This window comes from Lycium barbarum, chromosome 8 (genome assembly GCF_019175385.1).
Source record: "Lycium barbarum isolate Lr01 chromosome 8, ASM1917538v2, whole genome shotgun sequence".
In the NCBI taxonomy this organism is placed as follows: Eukaryota; Viridiplantae; Streptophyta; class Magnoliopsida; order Solanales; family Solanaceae; genus Lycium; species Lycium barbarum.
In genome coordinates, this window is record NC_083344.1 from 127,533,680 (window position 1) to 127,550,584 (window position 16,905).

The 16,905-nt window shown below is 38.2% G+C and overlaps 1 protein-coding gene across 1 annotated transcript; it reads right to left on the reverse strand.

Moving 5' to 3' along the window:
- Positions 1-1,132: 1,132 nt before the first annotated feature.
- Positions 1,133-4,933, reverse strand: LOC132605465 (protein VAPYRIN-like). The gene is made up of 3 exons (XM_060318608.1): positions 3,949-4,933; positions 2,841-3,110; positions 1,133-2,111 (listed from the first exon to the last, which is right to left on the reverse strand). The coding sequence occupies exons 1-3, from the start codon at positions 4,766-4,768 to the stop codon at positions 1,576-1,578; spliced, it is 1,626 nt and encodes a 541-aa protein (XP_060174591.1). The 5' UTR covers positions 4,769-4,933; the 3' UTR covers positions 1,133-1,575.
- Positions 4,934-16,905: the final 11,972 nt, after the last annotated feature.

Below are 16,905 nucleotides of genomic sequence, written 5' to 3' on the forward strand. Positions count from 1 at the left end.
CATGAATTAATCAACAGAAGGAATCATAGGCCCTATCTAAATATCTAAGGTAATTAGTATGTTAAACCAATCACAAGAACGACTAGGACGAACCAGAGATACAAAAATTTGTAGAAGAAAGAATTACCATAAAAAATAATCCTAAAATCAATTCCAAAGATTCAATCCGAACCAAGAGATTCCAAGCCTCACAATAATGTTTATCACTCTCAAGATACACAAAAACTCCCTAAACAATATCTATTAATTACATCAAGCTAGGAAAAGAAAATTCCTAAGCTAACTAAGGAAATACTCACTTCGTCCCGATTTATGTGACTCTTATTCGAGAATCAATTTGAATAAACTTTGAAGCTAAATTGGATTAGATTAACTCAATATTTTAAGATTAAAATTTATACATCTGAAAATTACATCTTAAAATATTGGTCAAAGTTCGTGCAGTTTGAATCTCGGGAAGCGAAAAGTGTCACATAAATTGGGACCCGAGCGAATACTAAAACAAGGAAAAATAAATAATAAAAATAATGAAAGTTGGTAGTAGTAGTAATGAAATATAATAACAACGAATAGGAATAAAACGTCTATAGCTCTTACATAAATTATTGGAAAGATCACATATAGCGAACAAGTCGAGACCTACCTCTAGTCCCCCCCACGATATCTCTTGTTTTACAAGGATAAATAATATAGAAAGTAGAACCTTACCACTAAGAAGATCAACCTTCTTGAAAAGAAATACTAACCAGCAAAGGAAATGAAACAAAATACAAGAAATTCTAATTTTAGAAAGAAACAAGAAAGGTCGAGATATTTGATCTATTCTCCCGCCGCAGTAAACGGCTGGCGGATCCAAGATTGTATCACATTTCATCACCTTGACTCGAGCATCGCACGCAAACAAATTTACAAGGTCTAAATTGTGAAACCTCTAGTAAAATACACTCAATTTTTTTGTATGCACTGCGAGTAAGCTTTATTTAACTTGAGTATAAACAATCAATTTTTGTGTATGCACCGTGAGTAAGCTTTATTGTAACTACGTATACTCAAATTCATAGCCAATGCATGATAATAACAAATCCACAAATAAATTTAGCGTGACGGTAGCTAAAATGTGGGCTCGAAACTTAAAAACTTCACTTGAAAGGTTCAACAAAAATACAAGAAAAGTGGAAGATAATATTTGGTGGAACACAACAAATTACAATTATTAAAACCTAACTTATACAATTTACTACCTATGAGTCGACCAATTCTAGACTCTTCATGAAATTTTCACTAGCCACATCGTAGCATAATAAGAATTTAGTGCAGCGAGCTGCTCTTTTATAAGATATACGTACGCTGATCACACAATCAACAAGCAAATGAAACAGTTCTATCAAAGCTACTCCTCTGAACTCTTGATTTATTAACAATTTACTATTGATAACTCGACGAATCCTAGACTCTTTAGGAAAACTTCACTAGCCAAATATTACGTTGATCACCTTGTGCATAATAAGAGCTTAGTCCACCAAATTGTTGCTTTATAAAAACTACACTGATCGCCTGTATCAACAAGAAAATTAATCACCCCACAACCAATGGAACAGTCCTATCAAAGCTACTTCTCCGACCTCTGGATGATTTATTAACATGAGATCTCTTCTTGACTGTTCCAATTTCTTCATCTTTAGCCAATTTACCATATGATTTCGCGAAATTTGTCTCCAATTTCGCCCCAAATTGTTCTTTTGCTCCACTTCCTTGCATGAGTATCCTAGTCAACCCCGAATACTTTAACGACTCTGCAATTTGCAATGGACTAATCCCTTTACTAGTTCTTGACTCAATATCTGCACCTTTTTTAACTAGCAATTCAACTACATCAACATGGCCAGCTTCAACTGCACAGTGCAAGGCACTGTATCCATCTTCATCTCGTGCATTTACATCAATTCCATTTTCTATTAATGCCTTTACAACTTCTATTCGTCCCTTGAAACTTGCCCTGTGTAATGCTGTCCATCCGTGTTGGTCACGTCCGTTGATGCTGGCTCCGTTTTCTAGTAGCCGCTGGATGGTTCTTACCTCTCCCTTTCGAGCCGCCACACATAGGTTGTCGCCTACAGAAATAAATCGAGGATTTAGAGTCTGTGAGTAAAGCCTTTTTTTCGTTTTATTGATGTGTTTTAACCGGCTGTTGTAGTTACTTTATTTTTGGATTATCGAATAAGGTTTACTACGATCAATGATATGTTGTAGATTACTTTGACCTGATGGTGTAAGAAAATTATTCACCGATAGAGCATATAAGTGAAGTTAAGTTTAACTTATATGTGAATTCCGTATAAAATAAATTTTCATTTTCAGATTACTTGTCATGGATTTAACTTACCTAAAAGATAACTTGTCATGGATTTAACTTATATACACCGATCAGACACTCCCATTGCATTTTAACATGTTATAGCAGACACTCCCATTGCATTTTAACATGTTATAGCAGGTAACATATCTTGTTTTTCAAGTTAATCAAATATTTCATTTTTTACGGACGTTTAATTGTAGTAGTTATTTTCAAGTAACTTGATTGTGAAAATTCTTTTATCACTTCAATGCATATATAGAAGTTAAAGACAATTGTCAATATATAATGAATGAGATTAGTAACTTGAAAAAATGAGGCAAGTAGCATGGTAAAACAGGTTAAAATACATAGTTATAGCATATATATGTGTGTATATACATACTCCTATATAAAATTATTTTATATTAATATATCTATATACAGAAACGGATACCACTAAGAAATTATGAGTTCATCGGAATTCAGTAATTTTGACATCAGTTACCTAAACGGAGGGCGTCGAACAGTTTGTTGTGTCCCTGCTCAGCAGCAACATCATAAGCCGTTTTCCCATACTTATTACGTACATTTTTCTCAGCTCCCTTTTGAATCAAAACACGAACCATATGTTCATCTCCCAATCCAGCTGCAATATGCAAAGCCGTCTCCCAATTCACCGCATTTCGCTCATCGATTCTCGCGCCACTCGCCAACAAAACCCGAGCACAATCTCTTCTCCTTTCCTCCACAGCAATGTGCAAAGCAGTGTTGCCGTCTTTTGTATATTAAACAAGGAGAAATACAATAAAAGTCATATGCGCATTAAATATTTAGGGGTTATGAATATTAGAAGCATGAGAGTTAAGGAGAATATTGAAGTATAGGTTATGAAAATAAAGATGTGTGAGTTATAAAGGTGGATTTATTAATGTTAAGATACATGGAAAAAATGATAGATTAAATAAATAAATAAATAAATAAAAGAGATAAAAGCTAAATATATTTCTTGGCCAAAGAGAAGCTACTTTGCAGTTTGTTGTACCATGATTTTTTTGCTTTCGTTATTTCATTCTCATACTATTTTGAATTGCTTCTTCTTATCTAACTTTTTTGTCATGCTTTCTCTTGAGTCAAGAGTCTTTCGGAAACAGCTTCCCTACCTTCCAAGGTAGGGGTAACGTCTGTGTACACTTTACCCTCCCTAGACCCCACATTGTGGAATTTCACTGGGTATGTTGTTGTTGTTGGCCAAAGAGAGGCTACGCACAACGTTATATTGGAGTACTATACATTTGTATTATGATAAAGCCTATAATATAATACTCCGTATATTAGTAATCAGAGTGCCGAACTAAGCTTTAATCCTTGTGGAAGTGAATAATCAAGCTAAGTTTTCAATCGTTATCTCAAACTATGTAGTCTTCAAAAAAAAAAAAAAGGGATAACTACAATGCATAGCCATCCACCAAAATAATTACCGACAAATGTATATTATTGTATATAAAAAGTACACATATTTTGTACAAAATAGTGTATTTTTATGTATATTTGGTTAGTGAGTTTAATTATTTTTTACCGCCCTGCCAAATATGTAACTTTCCCAAGAAAAATACCTTTAGTTAGTGCATTCACATCAGCCCCGTTGAGCAAGAGCAATTTTAGTACTTCCAAATGGCCATTTCCTGCAGCAAGATGTATTGGGCCAGAAGTAGAGTACTCTGTTCTCTCAGTTTTAGCCTTTTTGGCTAATAAAAGTTCAACAATTAGTGATTCTCCTAATGCTGCTGCTGCTTCAAGTGGGCTTGAACATGATTTACTATGGGCCTCTATGTTAGGCCCAAATTCAAGTAGCAATTGGACTAAATCAGGCCTGCTTTGTGAAATAGCCAAGTGAAGTAATGTTTGACCTTCAAAGTCAACTGAATCAGCTGGTTTGCAATTAGGATCACTTTTTTCTAACACTTCTCTAATTTCATCCATATAGCCTTTTTTCACTAGATAGCACAAAACAGGGGAACCAACAAACATGATTTTAATTGCACTATCTATGAAAACTTGTTTTTTCTTTTTAGTGAACCAATCACTTGGGACCATGTCTAGTAAAGTTGGAGAAGTGGCCTTATTGTTAATAGCTGCCCCTGGGGCAACAACACTATGCAAGAGGAATGAATCATCAGAGTGAGGGAAAGTGTTTGGGAGAGTTGTGTTTGGAGGGAGATGGTAAATTATCTCCAAGGTGATTGTTGTTAGTGGAGAGATGATGCCCGATTGCGGGCGGATCGTGTAACGTGTCTTGTTTACTGGTTGTAGCCGGAATGCCACAGGCATGGTGTACATGACGTTCCGGAGAGTTAACTCACCTGAACACTTCTGGCCTGGTTCAAGTCGTACCGTCACCAAATTCGATGGCTCTAAGCTTAATAGCCTATCCATGACCTATGCTTGTATAAAATTAGACAAGATTAGAAATAATCACATTCGACAGACACATGTGAAGTATGTACACATGAATGTCCTTGCACCTTCATGGATTTTGGAGAAGGAAAAAGGAATTGGTGGAATAGTGAGGAGTGAAGTAAATATAAGAGGAAGAATAAAGTGGCCGGCTACAAATTAAAGAGGCTATGCCATTTGTTGGTGTTAAGTACAATGATAGACTTGTTCCTTTTGGTGTCTGACTTTGTAAATTTTACTAGTTGGAAACAGTTGTATAGTAGATTTTTTTATAAGACAAAAAGGAAATTCCTAGGGAAATTTGAGGAATATATATATATTTTTTTTTAATACTTCTAATTTGGGGACGAGAAAGAACGAATATTGATGAGTAAGAAAGAAGGCTCGCTCGATGGAAAAACATATGTCTATTGAGAATCTTTTAAAATACGACAAGAGTTTGAATTTTATGCACTGATGATGTAAATAATATTTATACTATTAGTTCATTTATAAAATAATATAACTATCATAAGTATTAACTAGTGACCCGTCAATATATGGGAGTAGGAGTTTCGAAGAACGGAATCAAAGAAAATAAAGAGGGATTAAAGTTTTTTGAAAGAATAGGAAAAATTAAAATACATAAGGAGTGAATCAGAATATCTGAGTTTCTCATCTTTCTTTATGATTTTTCAGTTCCTCTTGTAGTAATTCTTCAAAAATTTAGTCCCCAAAGATCTCTTTTTCTAAACTTTAGATTCTTTGTTTACAAGTTTATCTGAAAAACGAGAGAAAACAAAAAAAATAGAGGAGGAATGTGAGTACTTGTTTTTTTTATTTTTGCAGAAGTCGTTTTCTCTTTGGCATAGACCAAAGCATTTTGTGGCACAAGGTAAACAACATCTCTTTGTTTATTGAGTTACTTTATATTTTATTGACATTGTCATCAATAAAGATGCTACCTTTGTACTTTTTAGCAGTAGATTTTTCATTTTATTTTTTCTGTGATTTCATACAAGAAAATACATAAACTAGTAAAATGGAAGAGTTTAAGATTTAAAAGTATCTTGAAAGTTTTTTGCTTCTTGCACTACTTCGTTTGAAATTGACTCGCCGGATATTTTCGATAGATTTTTCGTCGAATATCTCATAATAATAATGAGCCAATTTTTGAAAGAACGCTCATCGAATATTCGTGTTTGCCTTGTTGCTTTGCTTTAAATTAAAAAGAAAAGTAAAACGAAAAAAATTAGTTGAGTAGTATAATTGTAAGTTTCTTGTCAAGATTGATCTATTTTATATTTTGCGCATTTAACAAGGGAAAAGATTTGAGACATAGAACAAAGAAAATATATACTTTATAGGACTTCCTCATTGGAAAAGCTAATTCCACATAGAACAAAACAAATAATATAATCTTGAACAAGTCATGAAAACTACTTAGAAGTTTGTGTTCTAAGATTACTTGTCTCTTTTAGTGTCTCTTTGAAATTGTGCATTTGGCCATCTTGTAGCTAACTTCCATGTCATGACATTTCTTAAACAAAATGTAGCAAATTTATTGGTGGATCGAATGCTTCGAGGGCCCTTTTCCAATTAATCAATATTGCTTGATGAATTCTCTTTTAATTTGAAAATAGATAATATCAAAATTCTTGACATGCCATCTGCTCTCTTATATGATACTACCCTTCCCTTCAAAGTAAGTGTCTGTTAAAAGTTTTGATATACTCATTAAGAAAATAATTTAATGCGATAATTACAAAAGTTATTTTAGTAAATTAGTCTTTGTCTCTCCTCAAACTTTTAAATCATTATTGGAGCAGATAGATTTGAAGAAAAAATGACGCCTTCCCGGTAACCTACTAAATCAACACTTATTTTTTTATCAAATTAGTTTGGTTGAAACGACACTTATTTTGAATCAGAGGAAGTGTTGCTCGAACAAATAATTTATGCATTGTGTAATGTTTTTTCCATATCAATTTATTTGGCACCATTTGACAACATACGTAGGCTTGAGAAATAAATAATGACTTTTAACACGTATGTTATTATGTATAAAACCAAAAGTACCATTATGTATAATGGAATTAGCACAAAATTTGTAGAATTAAAAGATATCTCATTCATGGTAAAAGTGTGAATGTAAATTGGAATAAGTTTAATGAAAGTTGCTTTCCATGAGACAATAATTCTGCTTCCCAAATGTTTTTTCATAAGATTTATTTATTCTTTTATTAAAAATTTATTCTCAAACATTCACCAAACACTTGATAAAAGTCCTTCAAGCTAAAGGTACTTAACAATGACACAACACTTCTAGAGTTAAAATTAATTACCGAATCAATTAACGGCGATTTGGAAGCTGCATCTTAATACACCAATAATTAGTCAAGATATTTCTTTAATCGTTTTTATTTTTAATTTTTGGTTAGAACTAGTCTTGATATTATTAGAGAAACGATAAAAAGGGTATCATCATAAGCTGGTACCTATCAAAATACCAATTCCAACTAAGAGAAAAAAAAAATGAAGATGAAACAGTCAAGTAGATAAGAGAATAGTCCATCGTTTAATTGTTCTTAGCAATTTGTTTAGAGTCCTAATAGCAGATTGTCCCATGTTATATAGGCCAAAAGTGAAGACCAACAAGAAGCAGATTATTTGCCTAATAGAAACTTGAAATGCAGAATAATTGCGGGTCATTCGCAGTAATGGCCCTATCTTGGGTGGTCTTTATTTTTGTCCCTCAAATAGCTGGTCTTTAATTTTAATACTTTTGCCACTTTAAGTAACAAAAAAGTGATCGAAAAAATCACTGACATCCCAAAAAAAGAAAAAAAAAAAAAAGAACGGCCTACCTTTATTTATGACCCAATTTCGCAAGGCATAAGTCTATAATAACTTTGCTTTGTCCGACATAATTTCTGTAGGAATTAAATTTTCGAGCATAAGTTGTGTCATGCCGAGCTAATTAGTTATTACATAACTTATGCCGGATAATTTAATTCCAACAAAACTTATGCCGGACAAGCCAAAGGTTCTCTAAACTTATGCCTTGCGAATTAATTACTACACCACTTATGCCGGATTATTTAATTTTTACAGAACGTATGCCGGACAACCCAAATGTTTTCTCAACTTATGCCTTGCGATTTTTTTTTTTATAAGAAAAGAGCAAATTCATCGCCTCTGCTAGAATCTCTGGTTTCTTAGACTAGCGCATAAGGATACTTTGACCAACAAATTTTGTAGCGGTAAAAATTAAAGACCAGTCCGTATGAAGGGAAATCCGCGCAAAAAAAAAGAGAGAGAGAGAGAATAATGGCATATGTCGGAAGTTTGATTGCAGAAGCAATATGCCAAACTTCATATTAAATTTGTAATTTTCAGATGCAACTTTATACAATTTCTGTCCCAAATGGCCGTGAACACAGTCGGTGATGACGGCAGATCGAATGAAGATGGGACAATCCATCCCTGTTGCAGAGTCCAACAAACTGCAAGCTTGAGGTCCATCAGTGAAAAACGCATTCAACTCTGGTCCATAGGAACGTCAAAAAATTGCGTGGATTTACCTTCATATGGACTGGTCTTTAATATTTGGCCTTTAAATCCGTAGTCTTTAATTTTTTGTCCTACTTCTCATTTAATGAAAATTTGTTGGCTAAAGTATCTTTATTTGCTGGTCTATGAAATCAGAGATTCGGGCTCGAACCCCAGCAGAGGTAAAAAAAAATCGCAAGGCAGAATTTCATAACTATGCCGGACAAGGAGGCATAACTTTACTCCCGAATAGGCATAGTATGCTATGAAACCTTGCCTTATGATTTTTTTTTACTGTGCTGGGATATTAGAGAAGTTATGCCTTAAGGCATAACTTTTTCCTGAATAGGCAGGATTTGCTATGAAATCCAGCCTTGCGTTTTTTTTTTTTTGGTACTCTGCTGGGATTCGAATCCAGAATCTCAGGAGTATTTTCGGCCACTTAGAGTGCCGAAGGAAAAAAAATTAAAGACCAGCAATTTGAGGGACACAATAAAAGACCACCCCCGAAATAGGCCATTTGTACGAATGACCCTAGAAACATTGACCCAAGATCTGGTGTTTGAATCTTCTAAAACAAAAGTAAAATTACAGCCAAATACAATTCGGTCGTCTAGTTTATAGAATATGTACAGGGTGTATAAGTAGTGTATACGTCGTATTAAATATAAATATACTATATATACACTATATATAAAATATACATATTTATACACAACATATACAACCGAAGTGTATAGGTAGTGTATATTTCGGCCATGTTGGTAAACTAGTTGGCCGAAGGATACACTTACGTAAGTTACCCAAAAAGAAATGTGGTGTTTGTGGAAAAATAAGTTTTGAGAAAAGAATAAAAATGATTTTCAAAAACAAAGACGCGTTTGGATCTTAATAATATTTTGAATATCTTGCCATGCGATTAAAAGGGGTTTAGACTGCCTAGCTATAATGCATTATATTCGAAAGCTTCAACAAAACAATTTTGTTTTTTTCAATCCAAAATTAAAGAATCTCTCACAAAAATGAATGCCTAATATAACTGCAAAATACAAATTTTTTTAAATGAATGATATTATATACGGTAAAAACTGGGTCAATGCATGACCGATGAGGCCGGAGCCAAAGACAGGTCCAAATGGGTACGAGCATGTTGAATCTTTGCTCCGCACCGGAGATGTTGTACCGAACACAGCTGACCCGAACCAAAATAAGCGTGTCCGTTGGTCTGGATTGTCTCAGCCCAGATAAGCGTGTCCGTTGGTCCGGATAACCAATTGTGAGGTTACCACGCATTATAAAACCGTTCGGTCATTTACGCTAACAACCGTACGGGTGTCAGATGATGTGGCGTGATTTTACGCCACAATCGATGCTTTTTAACTATAAGTTTTACTTGTTTTTAAGCAAGTCTATGTCATTTTACGTAGTTTTTATCATGTTTCAGGTAATACGAGGTCCCTAGAGCCTAAGTGTGGAAAACAAGCAAAACAGATCACAAAACGTTGATCACTGGAAATAACTGGAGGTTCTGGAAAAATTCGTGGAAAAATACTCTGCGCGTTCGCGCAGGTATCCCACGCGATCGCGCCCACGCGCAATATTAACTATACGCGTTCGCGCTACAAGCCCACGCGATCGCGCACACGCGCGATATTAAGTCCACGCGATCGCGCTGAATGTTCACGCGATCGCGCTGAAGGTAGCGAGTGGAGATGACGTCATCCATGCGATCGCGCAGACACATGGCGCAATCGCGTTGAAGGATTTTCGGCAATTTTCGACCAGAACTTGAGATTTGACAATTTCTTCCATTCCAGTTCATATAAATAGAAAATTAGGGCAAAACATCAGATATCTTTGGCAGCTCCCACAAGTTGGAAGCTAGAGTTCCTACAAAAATTGTTCTTTCTTCTTTTTAATCCTTGTTGATGGAAATCTCTTGGTGACAATTAAGATTGACACTCTTGTTGTGCTTATTTATTCATTTGCATTGTTCTTAATCAAGTAAGTTTTTGCTATTTTAATTATTCTTGTTCTTGAATGTTTTCAAGGGATTAGCTAACCTTTGAACTCGCCCATTTACTTTGTTTGAAACTCGGAAGAGGAAAAACGGAGTTGGGATAGGATAATTAACATGAATTTGGGGCGTTAACCCTCATCTAATGGAAATTGACCTAGGAATAGGCAATACCAATTGTAGCCATATTCGGGTGTTCTTAATGCTCGTAATTGCTTGAGGGATCTTCAATTGGGTAGTCTAGTTAATCTTCGGAAGAAGTTAATTTAGAGTCATTATCCGAGGCTAAATAACATAAACTTGCTATTATTTACAATTCGTGAAATAAATTGGATCGTTACTTGAGAAGTAGTTTTCCCTCCTTCTATTCTTGTTGTCATTGATCAATTTACTTGCGTTCGGGCATAGCTATTGTTAGTGATAATTCCTAATCTGCTTAAATCACCTACATATTGTTCTCTGTGGGATTCGACCCCGACTCATAGTTGGGTAAATTATATTTGCATACGACCGTGCCCATTCTAATTAATAGGGTGGATTTGGACGTTATCATCAGACCGTACGGATCAACCTTATCCTTTTTAGGGTTTATTCATAAAGGCTTTTTGTATTGTACTAAGGGCCCATAAGGAAAACCTATAAATAGAGGGCAACCCTCCCCTTTTTTAGGTTAGCTTTTCTCTCATATCACATTACTGTAACCATCTCAAATATAAAGCTCTCTTCAAAGTATTTTGGTCCGGATTCGTATTGTTCATCCACAACTGATCTAATCCATCTTCATAATTTAAGCATATTCAGTTCGTATCATTTACAATATATTACTTATACACGTATGTATAAATATAATCATATATATATCCATTAACACTTCATACCAATCAAAATAGATTAAAATTCATCCACATATCCTATTTCACCACATACAAATCTAATTGTTACCCGTAATTCTGGGTAAACAGTTTGGCGCCCACCGTGGGGCTTAGGATAATAGTGGTGGTTTAATCTTTGCTACTTTTTTTTTCACCTGCTGATCCAAGAATTTGCGGATTTACACAAAAAACGTACGAAATGGCAAACAACGATCACTCCGGTCATGTGAACAACAACGAGATAGTAGCTGAAAATGAGAACAACAGCGGGTTATGAAACCCACCTGCGGATCCAGCCGACCCAAATGCTGTCGACTCGAGAGAAGGCCTCAACCGGCAGAATACCGTTAATCAGGAGAATGCCGCTCCTCCGGCCACTGATCCTTTGAATACTCATAACTCAATTACTTTGTCTCGGGCTCAAGGCCGGAAAACACCGGACACTCCGGATGAGATTAACTTACGTTTAATATTTGAAATGTTGCAGGAAAAGGCACCACCATTGCCGAACAAGGGATTGCCATAGCGTAGCTTCAGAGCAAGGGTGATAAGATAGCACCGGCAAGGCCAAAGGGGTTACCGAACCAAGGCGGGAGGAAGCACGGATAGTCGAGAGCAACGGATCCGGAGCTAATTCGTCTATCGAGGTTTTGAAGATGCTCGAGATTTTGGCAAAACGGGTGGATTCAACGGAGAAGAGGGTGGAAACATATAATTCTTGGGTGGACCAGATCCCGTGGGCTCCACTGATTTTGAAAGGGCCGAATTCAAAGAGATATATCCAAAGGCCTTTCCCTCCGAGTGCGGCACCAAAGCTAATCCCGAAGAGGTTCAAGATGCCGGATATTCTGAAATACGATGGTACAACGGACTCGCAGGAACACGTGACTTTGTACACTTGTACCATAAAAGGCAACGATGTCGAAGAAGATGAAATTGAGTCGGTGTTGTTGAAAAGGTTCGGAGAAACACTCTCGAAAGGGGCGTTAACTTGGTATGACCACCTGCCCGAGCATTCTATCACTTCTTTCGAAATGCTCGCAGATGCATTTATCAAAGTTCATGCCGGAGCCAAAAAGGTGCAGGCCAGGAAGGCGGATATCTTTAGAATCGATCAAAGAGATGATGAACTACTACGTGAGTTTGTGAACCGCTTCCATAGGGAACGAATGGAACTACCCCCGGTTCCAGACGAATGGGCAGCGCAAGCTTTCACCAAGGGACTCAATCCCCAAAGCTCGACTGCCTCATTTAAATTGAAGGAGAAGTTGTTAGAGTATGAGGCTGTAACCTGGGCGGATGTCCATAACAGGTACGAATCTAAGATTCGGGTAGAGGATGATCACCTCGAACTTCCCTCGGGACCCATAAATATGAGCAAAAACTCTGAGAGATCGAGAAAAAATTATGAACCGGAGACAAGGCCATCGAGGGAAAGGTACCGATCATAATCTCAATCAGAAAAGCCTAGCTTCAGGTTGGATAAATTGAGGAGCGGCCCCAATCACTTCTCTAATAGGGGCGACAAACGGGCTGAGCGTCCGTCAAACAGTAGAGGCCTGTCATTTAGAAGTGACACCGGCAGTTCAGCTAGCAATAAAGACATACCGAGGATATCGGATTACAACTTCAATATCAATACCTCGTACCTCGTCTCGGCTATCGGCCGTATCACGGAGGCTAGGTGGCCAAGGCCATTAAGATCCGACCCGGGTCAACGGGACCCGAACGTGATGTGTGAATATCATAAGACCCATGGGCACATAAATGAAAATTGTCGTCAATTAAGGGAGGAGGTGGCTTGTTTAGTGAACGAGCCAAAAGCCATTACAAAGAAAGGGAGAGTCACAAACGAGCCGAGCCGGTGGAACCTCAACATGTGATCAATATGATAATAGGGGAAACGGATGAGCCACGAGGACCGATGATGAAAAGAACAAAGGTCTCAATTATGCGAGAAAAGCGAACCCGGGACTACGTACTCGAGGGCTCCATCTCTTTCAGTAACGAGGATGCAGAAGGCATCATTCAACCGCACAATGACGCATTGGTAATTTCTATCCTTATTTTTAAATCACAGGTGAAACGTATTTTGATTGACCTCGGTAGTTCAGCCAATATTATCAGATGGAGAGTGGTGGAGCAATTGAAGTTACTGGATCAGACTATCCCGGTAGCCCGGGTACTCAGCGAGTTCAATATGGCAAGCGAGACTACGAAGGGCGAAATTTCTTTGTCAGGCAACATTGACGGCACCATACAGCAGACGGTGTTCTACGTCATCGCGGGAGATATGAAGTATAATGCTTTACTTGGCAGACCATGGATTCATAGCATGAGAGCAGTACCATCGACACTACATCAGTTGCTGAAGTTCCCAACCCCGGAAGGGATAAAAACTATCCGAGGCGAACAACCTGCAACAAGGGAAATGTTCGCGGTCGAGGAAGCACCATTCTTTCCAAAGAAACCGGATCAAAGATGTGATGAATCAATCAAAGGCAAGGACACCAAATAGCAAGTAAAGAATACGGGTTCGAAAGTGAAGCAGAAGGAAACAGAACCGACTGGTAAAGAGGACGATTTCGGCGTGCCTAAATCATTTGTATTACCGGATGAGTCGGATGCAACCAAATCTACCGTGGAGGAGCTGGAGCAAATCATTTTGTTCGTATATCTACCGGATAGAAAGGTATACCTGGGCACGGGGTTAACCTCGGAGCTCAGGAACAAGTTAATTAAATTTCTTCAAGCTAACTCCGATTGTTTTGCATGGTCCCATATAGACATGACAGGTGTACCACCAGAAGTAACAACTCATAAGCTCAGCCTCGATAGGAAATTCACCCCGGTGAAGCAGAAAAGGAGACCAATGGTCGAGTCAAAACATGGCTTTGTTAAAGAAGAGGTAACAAAGCTTTTAAAAATAAACTTTATCCGGGAGGTAAAATACCCAGACTGGCTAGCTAACGTAGTTGTGGTGCTAAAGAAAGGTAATACATTTAGAATGTGTGTTGATTATAAATACCTAAACAAAGCATGCCCGAAGGATTCATTTCCCATGTCTCACATTGATCGAATGATTGATATGACGGCCGGGCATGAGATGTTGAGTTTCCTCGATGCCTATTCCGGGTACAAGCAGATCCGTATGAACCTGGAGGACCAAGAGAAAACTTCTTTTATTATCCGGTATGGGACTTATTGTTACAATGTCATGCCATTTGGGTTGAAAAATGCTGGAGCAACTTACCAACGCCTAGTTAACGGAATGTTCGTAGAACAGATAGGGAAAATAATAGAAGTTTATATTGATGACATGCTAGTCAAGTACCTGGAAACAGAGGACCATTTAAAACATTTGCAGGATACCTTTGATGTACTTCTCAAATACAACATGAAGCTGATCCCGGAGAAGTGTGCCTTCGGTGTTCGATCGGGCAAGTTCTTGGGCTTCATGGTGTCGAACCGGGGAATTGAAGTCAAACCGGACAAGATAAAAGCCATTGAGGATATTAAAGTGGTGAACAATGTCAAGGCCGTACAGAGGCTCACCGGAAGGATATCAGCTCTGAGCCATTTCATTTCGAGGTCTTCGGATAGTAGTCATCGTTTTTCTCACTACTGAGAAAGAAAAATGACTTCGTCTGGACACCAGAATGTCAAAGGGCTTTGTAGGAATTGAAGAGGTACTTATCGAGCTCGCCCCTGCTGCACACACCGAAGGTAGACGAATAGCTATTTCTATACCTTGTCGTATCTGAGGTAGCGGTAAGCGGTGTTTTGGTCCGTGAAGAAGCAGGTACACAATTTCCAATCTGTTATGTGAGTTGGACCTAAGGAGATGCGGAGACCCGTTATCCGCACCTCGAAAAGTTAGCTTTGGCATTGGTAAGTGCTTCGAGAAAGCTAAAACCTTACTTTCAATGTCATCCCATATGTGTAGTAACTACTTACACGTTAAAAAATGTAATGCATAAACCGGAGTTATCAGGTAGACTGACCAAATGGGCCGTAGAGATTATCGGGTATGATATCTAGTATAAGCCTAGAGCAGCTATTAAATCTCAAATCTTAGCCGATTTGGTGGCAGGCTTTACCCTCGCCATGATTCCCGAGGTAGAGAAAGAGCTTTTGTTGACCTCGGAAAAGGCTTCGGGTATCTGGTCTCTACATACAGACGGGGCATCGAATCTGAAAGGTTTCGGGTTGGGACTTGTTCTTAAGGCCCCCGCCGGTGACGTCATTAGACAATCGATCAGAACTATAAAATTGACTAACAATTAAGCCAAGTATGAGGCTATAATTGCAGGTTTGGAATTGGCTCGGAGTCTGGGAGCCGAAGTAATCGAAGAAAAATATGACTCTCTCTTGGTCGTCAACTAGTTAAATGGCGTCTTCAAGATCAAGGATGAGCGAATGCAAAGATACTTGCAGAAAGCTCAGCTGATATTACACCGGTTCAAAGAATGGACCATGCAACATGTACCCAGGGAGAAAAATAACGAAGCCGATGCAATTGCCAATTTGGGCTCTTCGGTCGAAGCAGAGGAATTCAAGCCCGGTACCGTAGTACAATTGATGAACTCGGCGGTAGAAAACGAATAGGTCGAGATAAACCCAATGGGTCTAACTTGGGACTAGCGCAACAGATACATCGACTACTTGCAAGATGCGAAGCTCCCGAGCGACCAAAAAGAATCACGATCACTCCGGACCAAAGTAGCTCGGTTCTGCTTGATAGACGACCAATTGTATCGCCGGTCTTTCTTCGGACCTCTGGCCAAATGTTTGGATCCTGGAGAAACAGATTATGTGATGAGAGAAATCCACGAGGGTACCTGCGGCAATCACTCTGGAGTGGAAGCCTTGGTTCGAAAAATCATCAGAGCAGGCTATTACTGGAACCGAATCAAGAAAGATGCAAAAAATTTCGTCCGAAAAGGCGATGGTTGCCAGAGGCACGCACTAATGATTCATCAACCCGGAGAGTTGCTGCACCCGGTGCTATCTCCGTGGCTGTTTATGAAATGAGGAATGGATATAGTCAGTCCCCTGCCATGGGCCCTAGGTAAGGCTCGTTTTATTTTGTTTATGACTGACTACTACTCGACATGGGTTGAAGCGCAAGCTTTTGAAAAGGTTAGAGAAAAGGAGGTTATTGACTTCATATGGGACCATATCATTTGCCGTTTCGGCATCCCTGCCGAAATAACCTGTGATAATGGCCCTTAGTTCATTGGCAACAAGGTCAATAACTTCCTCGAGGGGTTGAAGATAAAAAAGATTGTGTCTATTCCGTATCACCCGAGTGCAAATAGACAGGCGGAATCCACGAACAAAACCATAATTCAAAATCTGAGGAAACGACTTGAAACGTCAAAACACAAATTGAGGGAAGTGCTGCCGGAGGTATTATGGGCTTACAGAACAACGTCAAAATCAAGCACCAGGGAGACACCATTTTCGTTAGTCTACGGGGCTGAAGCTCTAATCCCCGTAGAAGTTGGCAAGCCGAGCCTACGGTTCCAATACGCAACCGATGGCTCAAACGGGGAAGCTATGGCTGTAAAACTTGACCTAACGGACGATCTACGCAAAAATACGCTGGTCCGTTTAGCGGCTCAAAAACAACGAATGGAAAGACACTACAACCAGAGGGCCTATCTTCGACATCTTCAAGTTGGGGACTTGGT